Raw genomic sequence first — 14,022 nt, 5'->3', positions numbered from 1 at the left:
AGGGATGGAGAAGCCTGGTGGGCTGCCATCTATGGGGTCACATACTCGGACAAGACTGAAGCAACTTAGCAGCAGCAGCAGCAATAATGTTTCGTCCCTTCTCAAGGAACCAAGTATATAAAGGACACCAGGCAGAAAACTGACAATGAATTAATAGTTTTTCCAAGAGCAACTGCCCTTACTTGTAGAGATTTAAAGACACTGTAACTGATTTTAAGACACTTTAAGGAACTAGGATGCATCTCATAAATGATGGCATCTTAGCATGGATGAAACACGGCCTTTCATTGGAGAAATCAAAAAACTTAATAAATCGAATGTCCTTTTTCTTAACTTAGAATGTTAACTCCCCCTCCCCCAACACACAAAAAACCCAAATCCCATCAGGGATTCTGTCAGTTAGGCCGTCTCTACCCAGCCCGTCAAGTCTTCCAGGCACCACCGTCAGGGAGAGTCAACGGCAGAAGCCATTCAGGCACCAAGCAGCAGACTACAGGACATATCACTGTGGGAAATGACCGCTTCGGCAAATTTCTGTCACATTTCAAATAACTGTCAACTACAAATTGGCACTTGCCATCCACCTCTACAATATTAAATCATGTGTTTCTGCAGCCACTGATTTTCAACACCCTGTGAAAGGAGTTCAGGCTGGACAACAGAAATGAGGTACTCTGTGCTCTGGGAAAAACTGGCAGGACAGGTCTTCAGATAGTTATATATTTTCAGGAGCCAATTTTATGAGACCAATTCTTGCATCTTCTCATTATCTAGAAAAGCACTGAAATCCTTCATGGTGATGTCTGCTCCTCATGATGAGCATTAACCTTCACAAGACTAGCAAAAACTTTCTGCAAAATATACGTGCCTGACTGCAAGTACTGCCCTTTCACCCAAATCACGTATATACTGGTTTTCCCCACTGCCTCTTTGGAGCAGTTTCTCAGAGCTATCTGAAATGCTGTGTCCCAGGCTATAGTCTTCATTTTGCCTCACATAAGACTTGACATAATCCTCTTCCACTTGGGAGTCCTGAAAGTAAAGAACTTGTCTCCAACAGAAAGACCAAGCATTTGGTGGTGTCCTGGCCTCTTCATGCTTCTTTCTCTTTAACATCATAGATAGATCTTTTAGAAACTAGGGCATTTGAGAGAGAGGATTCAGAGGAGCAGAAATCACTCAGACACTGTCATGTTCCTAAAGTGCCACCAAGTGAACAGTGTGGTAACACTGGATGATTTTATAGGCACTGTGAGACGTCACACTGAGGATGTGACTACCACACAATAGCTGAATGTTGTACTTTCGAGGCTTTGAATCACTTCAAGTATGCTGCTAAGATTTTTGCTTTTCAGTACTGAAAACCAAAAGGTACTGAAGGTACTGAAGTTACTGAAAATACTAAACGGATATGGATCCGTTGCTTTATAGTTACCAAGATCCACAGAGTTAGATCTGGTCCTTGGAATTCACAATCCAGTAGAGAACAACACGCACTATGCACTTTACTACATTCTAAATGCTATCATACATATGAAATACCAGGGAACACAGCACACTGCAGATGTGTCTTTCTGGTTCAAGTAACATTTGAACAAGGTATTGAAAGATAAACAGAAATCTGATAAAGGATGGATTCCAGGAAGAGCTAACACTGAGAGCAAAGGCACGAAAACAGGGATGAATATCTACAAGTTTAAACATCACCCCTTGCCTCCACCAAAAGGAAAAAAAAAAAAGAGGGAGGAGGGCGGTGAGTCCACTAAAAGACCAGGTAAAAATTTTAGAAAAATCCAATTTACTTTTTGTAAGGTACATATTAAAATTCTCAAAGGGGGAATAAATAGGAAAGACTTTTCCTGATGTTTGTCAGTTTTCTTTAATTTGGTTAGTTGAGTAACTATGTTTACCAAATTTGAGATTTATATGATTAGGAAGTTTTTGACTCCCAGGGAAGGGACAGGATCATAAGTGCTCCACAATGAATGTGTGTTTAATACAGTACTTGAGAAAGAACAAATGTAATGTACATGCATAACTGTATCACTTTGCTATACACCTGAAACTAACACAACATTGTAAATCAACTATAGTTCAATATAGAATACAAATTTAAACACATACACACACCCTCTTTCTTCTGCAAATGCTGTTATCATTCTAAAATAACACAAAATGTGTTATTTACTAAGGAATGTTTAGGGTGATTTAGGGATAGAAACGGAGAAGGCAATGGCATCCCACTCCAGTACTCTTGCCTGGAAAATCCCATGGACGGAGAAGCCTGGTGGGCTGCAGTCCATGGGGTCACTGGGAGTAGGACACGACTGAGCAACTTCACTTTCACTTTTCACTTTCATGCATTGGAGAAGGAAATGGCAACCCACTCCAGTGTTCTTGCCTGGAGAAGCCCAGGGACGGGGGAGCCTGGTAGGAGGCTGTCTATGGGGTCGCACAGAGTCGGACACGACCGAAGCGACTTAGCAACAGCAGCAGCAGGGATAGAAATCTGTTTGCTATATAGCCCATAAATATGCTTCTGAATTTCTTAATTGGGTACTGGAATAAACACATTTCTTTCTGACCAAGTATTTAGAGAAACCTGAAAAGCTAATTTTTGAAACCTAGTTGCCATGGACTGAATGTTTCAAATTCTTGTGTGGGAACCATTAACCCCAATGTTTTAGGGTTAGATTGGCTCATGAGGGTGGGGCCCTCATGATGAGATTAATGCCCTTATTAAAACAGGAGACAGGAGATCTCTTTATCCCTCTCTCTTTCTGTCTCCACCTCCCTCCCCATGTGAGAAGACAGCAAGAAGACTGTGAACCAGAAGAGGGGCCCCTACCAAGAACCAGACCATGTTGGCAACCTGATCTGAGTCTAGTCTCCAGAACTGGGACAAATGTCTGCTTAGGTCACCTAGTCTATGGTATTCTGTTAAAGCAGCTTGAACAGACTAGACAGCAGCAGAGGGGGTAACTAGAGAGATCACGTGATACAGTCTTCTAGAAAAAACTGCGGTTAACAGTAATTTCTTAACTGATTTGGATTCCCGTCAATCAGCTCTTGTCCTGAACCAGTAGAACCAGCATTTTCCCTGAGATAACTAATGGTCAAACGCCAAATGACTGAGACATTTGTTTACCTTCTCTCTTTCCTCTCTTCCTGTCCCTTTCCCCCATTCCTGGTCTGTGACTTGGGACTCTCCTGTCTCCAGAAGTGTAGTTTCTCACCTCTAGCCTCAGGGCTTTACATGCCATCTAATGCTGATGGCTCCCAAATGGGCATCTCCAGCTTGGCTCCCTCCTCTGAGCTCCTGATGTTGACATCAGAGCAATACAGCACAGTGGTTAAGACTCTGGTTCTGCTGAGTCCTGCCTCTGACAGCCTACTTACTATGTCTAAGCAAACAAGTCACTTAACCTCTCTGTTCCCCAGCTGTCCAAGAGGTGCAAGGTGAGAGTAACAGAATCCACCTCAGAGGGTTGAGGACTGAATGCATTAGCACATGAATGGCATCTTAAACAGTGTCTGGTACACAGGAAGAGCTCAATCAGTGTCATGTACCCGCGTCACCTCTCAGCTTTCTTCTCTCCTCTGCCGTCCTCTCACTCTTTTCCTGATCATGCTTCGTTGTCCTATGAACATCAAGCACTCATTTCTACCCAAGGACCTTTACACCAGTTGTCCCCTCTGCCTAGACCATACTTCTCCTATTCTTGGCATGGTTGGCTCATTCTTAGCTAAAGCTTCAACTCCTCACAAAGGTTTCCCCAACCCCTCATTTTAAAGCAGTGACACCCCCATCCATTTCTCTTCTCACCATATTCATTTTCTTCACAGAAGTTGCCATGATCACAAATTCTGTTTATTCATTTGTCTTTTTCCAAATAGTCTGTCTCCCTTATTGGATCATAAGGTCTATGAAAGTAAAGACCTTTTCTGATGTATGCATCATTGTATCCTGGGCCTAAAATAGTGTCTGGCATTCAATTTGGTTTTAATGAAAGAAAATGAAAGCACTCAGTCAGACTTTTACCTTTTAATCACTGTTACTTCTTTTAAAAAAAATGTAGTAAAATAAACTTGACCCTTTTAAAGTATACAACTGAGTACTTTTCACACTGTTGTGTAAACATCACCACCATCTACCTCCAGAACTTTTTCATCTTCCCCAATTCAAATTCTGACCCATTAAACAATAACTCCCTATTTCCCACTGCCTCTAGGCCCTGGCAACTTTCTATGAATTTGACTGCTCTAGGAACCTCACACAGGAGAAATCAAATAATATTCATCCTTTTGTGTTGGTCTTATTGTTTAGTATCAAGTAAATTTATCCATGTTGTAGCATGTGACAGAATTTCCTTTTTGAAGCCCAAATAATATTTCATTGAATGCACATACCACGTTTTGTGTCCATTCATTTGCTGATGGACACCTGGGCTGCTCTGACCTTTTAGCCACTGTGAATAATGCTGCTCAGTTTCTTCTTGGCTACTCTCCCAAACTCCACTTCACCAATACTCTTCATCATCCAAATAAAATGTCTTCATGCAGACTCATTTCCCACATTACTCATTATGTGTTATAAAAAACAAATTACTTCAGAGGACAAACAGAATACCAAAATGGAAGCTTATCGACCCCTCCCTTGCTTACCATGCTCTGGAACATTCTAAGATGGGTTGTACCTTCCACATAAGACATTATAACCTCACCGACCTGAAGAGAATAATAAGGAACCATTCCTGGAGACAGACAGAAGAGCAGTACTCTGTGTGCTTGGGCCTGTGCCTACATAGGTACAGCTCAGCCTTGTTAACTATCCTTGACATTCTTTCACTGTGGCATGAAAAACAGATAGGACAAAGCACGCGCTCAGAGTTCCTGACGAGACTATCCTCTGAGGAAGATGGACGGTAAACAAATTTGCCTTAGTAGCAGACGTGTTGCTAGGTATATGATGTTCAGCTGTTCTCTTCGGTCGACAACAAGAAGCACCTTCTTGCTGCTTCCACAGCTCTGTGGTAAATTCAGAAAAACCAATCTATAGACAGAGAAGCAGACATCAAGGACTCCTCCTGTAGCTTGGTCTCACTGGTCTCCTCACATGAATGTGATCCTAAGCCGCATTCTAATTCATGCTCAGCTTTCTGTAAAAGTCGATCTGAAAGCCAAGACTAAAGTAATGGTAAGAACTATGCATAACTTGCACTTGTTATTCTATCTCACCCTAAACTCTGCCATTTCTGTGGCACCCTGGACTTCTCCCTTCCTAACAGAAGCTCATCCATGGCTTAGGGGGCATCCTGTCTGTCTCTGTCTTCCCACTGTCAGATATGAACAGGGAAGCACATAGCCTAAATGCCACTAGAGCCATCATGTGACCATGAGGAGCCACAGCTTTGGATGAAGCAGACCCTAAGGATGGCAGAGCAGAGCAGCAGGAAAACCTTGGGTCCTTGACAACACAATCAACCCTGACACGTGCCCTACTTCACTTGTAAAGTGCGATAATACAGCTCCTTACTGTTGAAGTCAGCTGACTCAGCTGAAGGTATCCTAGCTGATACACTAAGTAACTACCATATCCACTAATGCTACTTGGAATATTTTCTTTAGGGTCAATGTGAATTAATGAATTTGCTTATCCATTCATTCACTCATGAATACGGGTTGCTTTCTCATTTTAGCTCTTATGAATAACGCCACCACAAATGGGGATGTACAAATATCTCTCTGAGCCTCTGCATATACCCTTCACTCCAGGCTCTCTGCAGGTAACATCCTGCATAACTATAACATACCATCAAAACCAGGAAACCGACAGTGGTACAACCCACAGAGTTTATCCAGGCTTCACATGCGTACATGTGCAAGCATGTGTTCAGTTCAGTTCAGTCGCTCAGTCGTGTCCAACTCTTTGCGACCCCATGAGTCGCAGCACACCAGGCCTCCCTGTCCATCACCATCTCCCGGAGTTCACTCAAACTCATGTCCATCGAGTCGGTGATGCCATCCAGCCATCTCATCCTCTGTCGTCCCCTTCTCCTCCTGCCCCCAATCCCTCCCAGCATCAGAGTCTTTTCCAATGAGTCAACTCTTTGCATGAGGTGGCCAAAGTACTGGAGTTTCAGCCTCAGCATCATTCCTTCCAAAGAACACCCAGGGCTGATCTCTTTTAGAATGGACTGGTTGGATATCCTTGCAGTCCAAGGGACTCTCAAGAGTCCTCTCCAACACCACAGTTCAAAAGCATCAATTCTTCGGGGCTCAGCTTTCTTCACAGTCCAACTCTCACATCCATACATGACCAATGGAAAAACCACAGCCTTGACGAGACGGACCTTTGTTGGCAAAGTAATGTCTCTGCTCTTTAATATGCTATCTAGGTTGGTCATAACTTTTCTTCCAAGGAGTAAGCAATTCTATCACCTATGTAGTTTCATGTAACCATCACCACAATCAAGATACAGAGCTGCTCTATAGCCAAAGGGCTCCAAATCACATCCTGTTATTTAGCATAGAATATGGAAGTATCACTGCATCACAAAGTTGTTTTAACATTTTGTTAATAGTATTTCAATATAATTGTATGTGTTTCACTTTATACTTTCACAAACATTCTGAGATGAGATTGATAGTATTCACCAGACTGCTAAGGGAATTCATGACTTGAAAAAGGTAGAGCCCACGCTGTAATGGGAATTCAGGTAATGGGTCGGTATTACATCTGATAACCTAAAAGTAAGCATAGTTTTGTAGAGCACAGAATGTCTCTGAACTGTTTTCTCCTTAACCAACTCACTGATCCACAGACACTCCCCTCCCCTCTGCAGTCGTTCCAGCTGACAGCACACAGCATTCTTGCAGCCAATGGGCGACTCTGGAGTGTCTACTCCACCTGCTGAATTGGATCCTTACCAAGAGTCAGGTGTGTCAACTCTCTTAGAATTGTGCTATCTGTACTTTTCATAACACTGTATAACTTAATAGGAAATGAAACATATGTGAAAAGTTATTTTTTAAATGAAAATTAGTTTAACAGCTTTTGAAAGACTCAAAATCAAGTCACTGAAGAGAGAAAAAAAAAAACAAAACAAAACTGTTGTGAAAGTGTGGCAGGACAAGTGTAAAAGATGAAGGAAGAAATGTAAACACCTGGAAAATTCTATTCTCAGAATGCTTTCCAAGTACCTTTAAGTCCTCTTTCCACTGAAAAGAAACTGCAACCAGAAACCTTAGACCATACATTACAGATAGGTTCTGTGCAAAAGATGTCACACGACTCCCATCCACAGAACTTTATTAAAACAAAACAATATATACTTAAGACAGATTTGCGTTGTTGTATGGCAGAAACCAATAAAACATTGTAAACCAATTATCCTCCAATTAAAAACTAAATAATAAAAGGAAAGAAATAATTCTAAAAAAACAAACCAAAACAACTCTTGGTCCTACATCCAGAGGTTGGCCAATGAATCTGTTTTTAAATATTTTAAGGTAAATTAAAATGTTAAGCCATGCATCCTTTTCTGATTCCATGCTAAAGCCAACTTTTTCAATTATTGATCAACTCCTGGTCTGACAACAATGAATAAGAAAATAATCTCCTATACTAATGCCAGCATCAGGCAAACTTGTACTAAATATACACTAAACCTCATAAAACATTAAGACACAAGGCTTTGTTTCAAACAGTACTTAGTCTTGAAAAAAGAAAGGGAAATTCACTAATAAACACAGAGTATCCAATAAACTTGAGAACAATTCATCAGAATTCTGTTTTCTTCTATATTCAATTTTGTTTGTATTCAAGTCTTTTGCTGTTCACTAAGGTATACGATTTTGTAGTGAAGAAGAGCAGTGTTTTATTATTTGGGTTCAAAATCCTTTCTTGTCTTATACAACAATATTTATTTCAGTACTTCTCAAACTCTACCTGAAATAGAGGAGGAGTGGACTCATACTCCTATGGCAAGGGAGATCTGGGGATATGGGCCAAGGGCTACAAATTAAAGCTTTAAGTTTCATGTACCATCTCTCAAATGTATATAAATTTAGCATTATATCCTATAGTTTATCCATATTTGTTTCAATGTTATAAAGCCTTTTAATTTTTCTTTAAGTCATCTAGTGAAAATTTGGTGGGCACCCCAGTAACAGAAGCTTGGCAAAACCAATTCAATATAATTTCAACTTCAACTTGTGTTAAATGAAAAGAGAAATCAATTTCAATTTCTTGGAGAAGTATTATAAGGGATTAGGCAATATCCTACACAAACCAATAAAGGACAGAGGGAAATCTAAGTACCCAAAGAAAGGAGGCGAGAGGCATGGGGAGAAAAATGAAATCTTTCACTAACCTGGCTGTCCACCCCTCTTAAGTGACATCCCAGCATCTGTCAAATTTTAAGGTGGGCTGGATCTTTTTCACTGCTGTTACTCTAGCACTTGATGAAGATAAAGATCTGCCATCAAATCTTTACAACCTTCCTGTGTGAAAACTCTTAATATCCCATTCTACAGAAAAAGAAACTGCAGCCCAAAGATCTGAAGTAACCTGCCCAACGTCACAGGGCCGAAAAGTGGCAGTGCTAGGATTCAAATCCAGCCAGTTTAGCTCCAGGGTCTGAGCTCTTAACCACTGTGTTCAAATAAATGATTGTTTAGTAAATGAACAAATAAATAAATGATGTGTAAGAAATGAAAAGCAAATATTTTAAGCCAGATGACTATCTCCTTACAGTGCAGTTTGTTGCTTCGGCTGTTGAGTGGTTCTGGTCCGTTCACATCTTTGCTCTTTTCATTATCCTCAATGGGTCGGAAATGAGCCAAGGTTCTCATGAATCCTCGGAAGTTCACCTGGTCCTCTCTGAACACGAAAGATAACAAAAAGAACATGTCAATCAAGGTGATTATTTCTTATTAATTTAATATATTAACAGTTATAGCTAGAGTGGCCTGAAGGTCCATTTAATGAAGTCTCTTTCCATATGCATGGTACTTTAGAGTTCATAAAATATTTTCAGCTAAGTCTTGCTACAATCCTTTGAGGTAGGTATTATTATTCTTACTTTATAAATGATTAACCGGAGTTAGAAAGGTAACAGGACTTACCAGAGTCAGTTACCTATTAAATTTACTTAAATTTCTTTTCCCAAAGAGGACTATAAGTAGCAGCTGGGCTGTGCTATCAGACAAGCCAACACTTGAACTCACTGCTTCAGGCTCTGAAGTGAACAGCAAGTTAGCCATTTCATCCAAATGTCTCCCTATCCATCTTGCATATCTCCCCTGCAGTCATATATACCTAGTGATATTTTAAAGTTAAGGCATATTATACAACAACTGCTTTTGACATAAAGTTTATTTAGTCACAGAATCAATAAATACATTTTGAAATTTTGATTAAAAGTAGAAAAACACCACTTCTAGTTCTACCAATCAGTTAGAATCATTGTTAATATATCTTCCAGTAATTTTTCTATGCTTTTTGGAGAACTGTGAACATACTGCATATGTAATTTTGTAGCTGGCTTTTTAAAAACTTTTAGGCATGTCTCTAACCAATATAAACACTTCAAAACATTTTAACCATCTGCATAATTGTGTGGCTGTATTATGATTTTATTATTCCCTCATAGTTGGATAGATATTTTCCTCAGAATGCTTTGAAAGACCTCTTTATGTATAAAGCTTTTTCAGTACTGATAGAGAAAATCTTTTTATTGTGCCACAGTTAATCAGTAACCTTATAAGAAATAATTCAAAAACTTGAATGAATAAAGAATGTTTTTTAATATTGAAAAAGAATGTCCCATGTGAATAGTTATTTATCTAAGGCAGTCATGGAGAGAACAGGTTGTCTTGTTCCTGTGGCTACCTAAAAATAAATCCTAATCTTTGTCCCCATTGAATAGATGTGGTATATCGGGTCTCAAGCACAAGCAGACATACAGATCGGAGACCTTCTAAAGGTAGAGTTCAAATGCTAGGTCATGAACCCTCTGTACTCAAAAGAATGACCTTTTATTACCTCTAAAAAATGTGAGTCAGAGTTGAGGAATCTTGGAATGTGTAGTAAGACCAGAGTCATATGCCAGAACAAATAGGTAAACATATTTCACTGACATAGTGTCTCTGAGTAAAAGGAAACTAAATACCAATGTTCTACTTTCAAATCTCATTCTATAAAAAAAAAAAACAAAACAAAACTGAGAGACTTCCCTGGTGATCCAGTGCTTAAGAAACCGCCTGCCAATGCAGGGGACACAGGTTCAGTCCCAGGAGGAAGCCTCATGCCGCAGGGCAACTTGGCCCACACTTTAGAGCCCATGCTCTGAAGTTACTGAGCCCACGTGCTGCAGCTACTGAGGTTCTTAAGCCCTAGAGCCCAGGCTCCACAACAGAAGAAATCACCACAATGAGAAGCCCCTGCGCCACAACTAAAGACTAGCCCCCATTTGCCACAACTAGAGAAAGACTAAGTGCAGCAACAAAAACTCAGTGCAGTGAAAAATAAATAAATAAAATAAAATAAAATAAAACAAAAACAAATTGAACCTGCATACAACCTAGAAGTCAAATATCTATTTGTGACAGAGCAAGAAGCAGACAGGGGCTTGCCTAGCAGCGTAGCTCAGTGTCATCCTCAGCCTCCTCATACATATCTCGAGTACATCAGCACTGTGTCCTTAACAAGAGATCAATTAATAAGATGACAGGCACCACTACAGTCACAACGAAGGTGGTCTGGCCTTTCTAAAACAGCTTTCCACAGCTGCTTTTTCAAATGATCAATGTGACTAGAGAACACTAAAAAAAAAAAAAAAAAAAAAAAGGTTGGCAAATGACTGCAGGGTTTACTTTGCACTGCAAAAGGTTTAGAAACAAAACACAGCAGCGAAAGTCATCCCTGGACACAGTTCAATTCTCTGCAAGGGCTAAAGAAAAGAAGTTTAAAAAAGACAAGAATTCAGCACTAAAACCACAACTGAAACAAACAGGGAGACAAAAAATCAGAAAACAAGGAAGAACAGATGATCACGCATGGTCAACGTGAACCTGAACAGGGCAGGTCTCAGTCTCTGAGCGCTGTCTTCACAGGAACTGGCTGCTAGTCTTCTCTGTCACTCAAGCCTCCTGAGGGACCAACTTCTCAACTTGCAAATTCCTTTTTTTTCAATTCAGAGTTCTACAATTCCGTCTCCACTTATTTTACCTGAGTGTTTTCACTGACACTTTAGTCTCATTAAGAACTGGCAACCATGTAACATTTTAAAAGTCCTCTGGGTCATATAAACAAGTCACAAGGAACCAGGAAGACACTGTTAAAGAGATTGTTACTTAAAACAAGATTATATGATAAGCTTTATTCAGCAAAAGGTACCTAATCGATTCATTAAATATTGACTCAGTACTTTGAAGGCAGTATATTAGTTTTAGTGAAGCATATCAAATGCCTAGTTCTGTTTGAGAAAGTGTGTGTGTGGTAGGGGAACTATATTCTTAGCCAGTGTCAGAAAAGAAAAGTAATGTTCTGGATTAAAGGAGGCTAAGAATATATGACAACAACTGAGCCAGACTGGATCCTACAGTGGAGGAAGGAGATTGTTGGATAAACTGAGAAAACTGGAATATCAATAATATATTAGAATGAAGTAGACTATAGGGGAAGTGGATGAAGGTGGTCAAAAGGTATCAAATTGTAAGATAAATATATTCTGGGGGTGAAATATATACCCTGGTGATTATAGATAACAACACTGAATTGTATCTTTGAAAGCTGCTGAGAGATCTTAAAAGTTCTTATCACAAGAAAAAAGTAACTATATGTGATGATGAATGTGTTCATTAATATTATTATGGTTATCATTTTCCAATATATACATATATAAAATCACTAAGTTGTACACCGTAAATTTATACAATGTTACATGTCAGTCACATTTCAATAAAGCTGGAAGAAACATATTTTATATTAATATTCTTATAGCACTTGATAGGTATGGCTAATAAATTACACAATAGATGCCAGACTTATGAAAAAGAATATATACTACAATAATTTTAAAATACTGATTTACACATTTTAGATATATCAGGGTTAAATAAAATATATATTGCCAAAGTTAGTTTAGCTTGTTTATCCAAAATTAATTTAACTTGTTTATTTTTACTTTTTAAAATGTGACTACTAGAAAATTGGTAGGAACTATGTATGTGGCTTGAATGATGTTTTTATTGGCTAGGACTGAGACAGACAGCACTCACAAATGAGGCAAAATATTAACAATACAACAACAGATGCATCTGGGCAAAAGACATGCAAGTGTTCATCATACTATTTGCAAATTTTGCAACTTTTCTATAAATTTGAAATAATCTCATAGTTTTTAAAATGTTTAGTTTTACATCAAAGATAAACAGAGATTAAAGACAGAACTGTGAAAATGAGCTAGGGAGAGGGTAGAGATATTATAGATATGACTGAGTTAGGAATGTCCAATAGGAGGAAGATCATGGTCTGAGATAACCCAACCAATATCAATACTCCAGATTAGCCTCCAAAAGGAAGTCCAACACCTGCAAGGACTCACCCCTCTGGAAAGAAGGCGTTGATGATCCGGTCCCCCAGTGGGTTGATGGCAAGTTCTGGAATCCGCTGAAAGTCTTCCCGGCTGCCAAGAGAATCACCTTGGGTTAGAGACCATTGGCCCTTGCATGAACTCCTTCGGTCATGCAAGAGTACAACCGAGCAAGAATATTACCTCCTGGAATTTACTTCTGTGGCAAATTATACCAAATAACTGCAAAGAATAGCACTTTAATAGCTGCCAAGTGTTTCTTGCACCAGCTCAGGAGTGGAAGAAGCCAGATTTGACTATGTCACATTCCAATGAATTCAGCACACAGGTTATGTCAGTAAATCAACCAACAAGCAAATCCTTGTAAGCTGTCCTTGTAAATGATTCTTTGAACATGACCACTTTGCACTTAGTTATTAAGTTTGTAGAAGGAACAGCAACTGCAAAGTATCAAACACCAAAGAGCTTGAACATGGGAGGAAAAATTCAGAGTGGCCTCCATACCCTTGGTAAGAAGATATACAGCACTTAAGAAATGCAAGGAATTCTTAGATGATATTTACATCTCAGTAGAGAACAAAATGCGTTAACTGATTCCATGCTTCCTTGCTCTGATTGGACTTTCCTCCAGTGCCTTCTACAGTCTAGAGCTAGAGAAGTATTTAACCCTTGAACACGGCAAGAGCAGTCATCCTCTCACAACTTTAAGTCTGTTAAAGTGAATATTGTTAATTTCCATTCACCCTATACACATCATGTGCTACTCTGTTAATATACTTTATCTCATTTTTTCATGTCAACACTTTATCTGTACCCTTTCAGAGCTGAGGAAGTTGTGAGTCAGTGACATAAAGTAACCTGTCCAGCTTACAAAGGTAAAAAGTGGAAGAACTATAATTTAAAACTAAGTCTGTGACTAAATAACAACTGTAAGTCAAAACATATGCTCTTTTTCCTAAAAAACCTACACTTCTTTCCCATATTCACTAAACTTTTTGAAAGAAAGGTGCTCTCCCCAAAAATGTTTAGTAACTATTTTCTCAAAAAAAAAAAAGAAAAAAAAATTCCTGGGTTGATATCCTGTGCCAGAAATATAAAGCTATCTACAACAGAGACAATATATCTATAAAATATCAATGTCATGAAGGACAGAGAAAAGCAGAGGCTTGTTTGAGATCAAAGAGAACTGACTAAAGAGACATACAACAGAACTCAATGCATGATCCTAGACTAGGGAAAAAAAACAAAACTGTGTGAAGGAAATTACTGAGTCAATAAATAAATGTGGAATATGGGCCATATAGAATACAGAATTTTATATAATGCATAGAAAATGCTAAACTTCTCGATTTTGCTATGAGAATCTCCTAATTATAGGGAATACACACTAAAGTATGTGGCAAAGTGTTAACAAGTGGTAAAT

The 14,022-nt window shown here is 39.1% G+C and overlaps 1 protein-coding gene across 1 annotated transcript in view; it reads right to left on the bottom strand.

Moving 5' to 3' along the window:
• CHP1 (calcineurin like EF-hand protein 1) overlaps positions 1-14,022 on the bottom strand; it is a 34,006-nt gene that overhangs the window by 4,823 nt on the left and 15,161 nt on the right. Inside the window, exons 3-4 of the mRNA XM_052646518.1 lie at positions 12,612-12,692; positions 8,757-8,884 (exon numbers count right to left, since the gene is read on the bottom strand). Coding sequence (XP_052502478.1) covers positions 8,757-8,884; positions 12,612-12,692 — 209 coding nt within the window. The remainder of the gene's footprint in view (positions 1-8,756; positions 8,885-12,611; positions 12,693-14,022) is intronic.

This window comes from Budorcas taxicolor, chromosome 10, assembly GCF_023091745.1.
Source record: "Budorcas taxicolor isolate Tak-1 chromosome 10, Takin1.1, whole genome shotgun sequence".
NCBI lineage: Eukaryota > Metazoa > Chordata > Mammalia > Artiodactyla > Bovidae > Budorcas > Budorcas taxicolor.
This window is presented reverse-complemented; position numbering and strand designations above follow the sequence as displayed.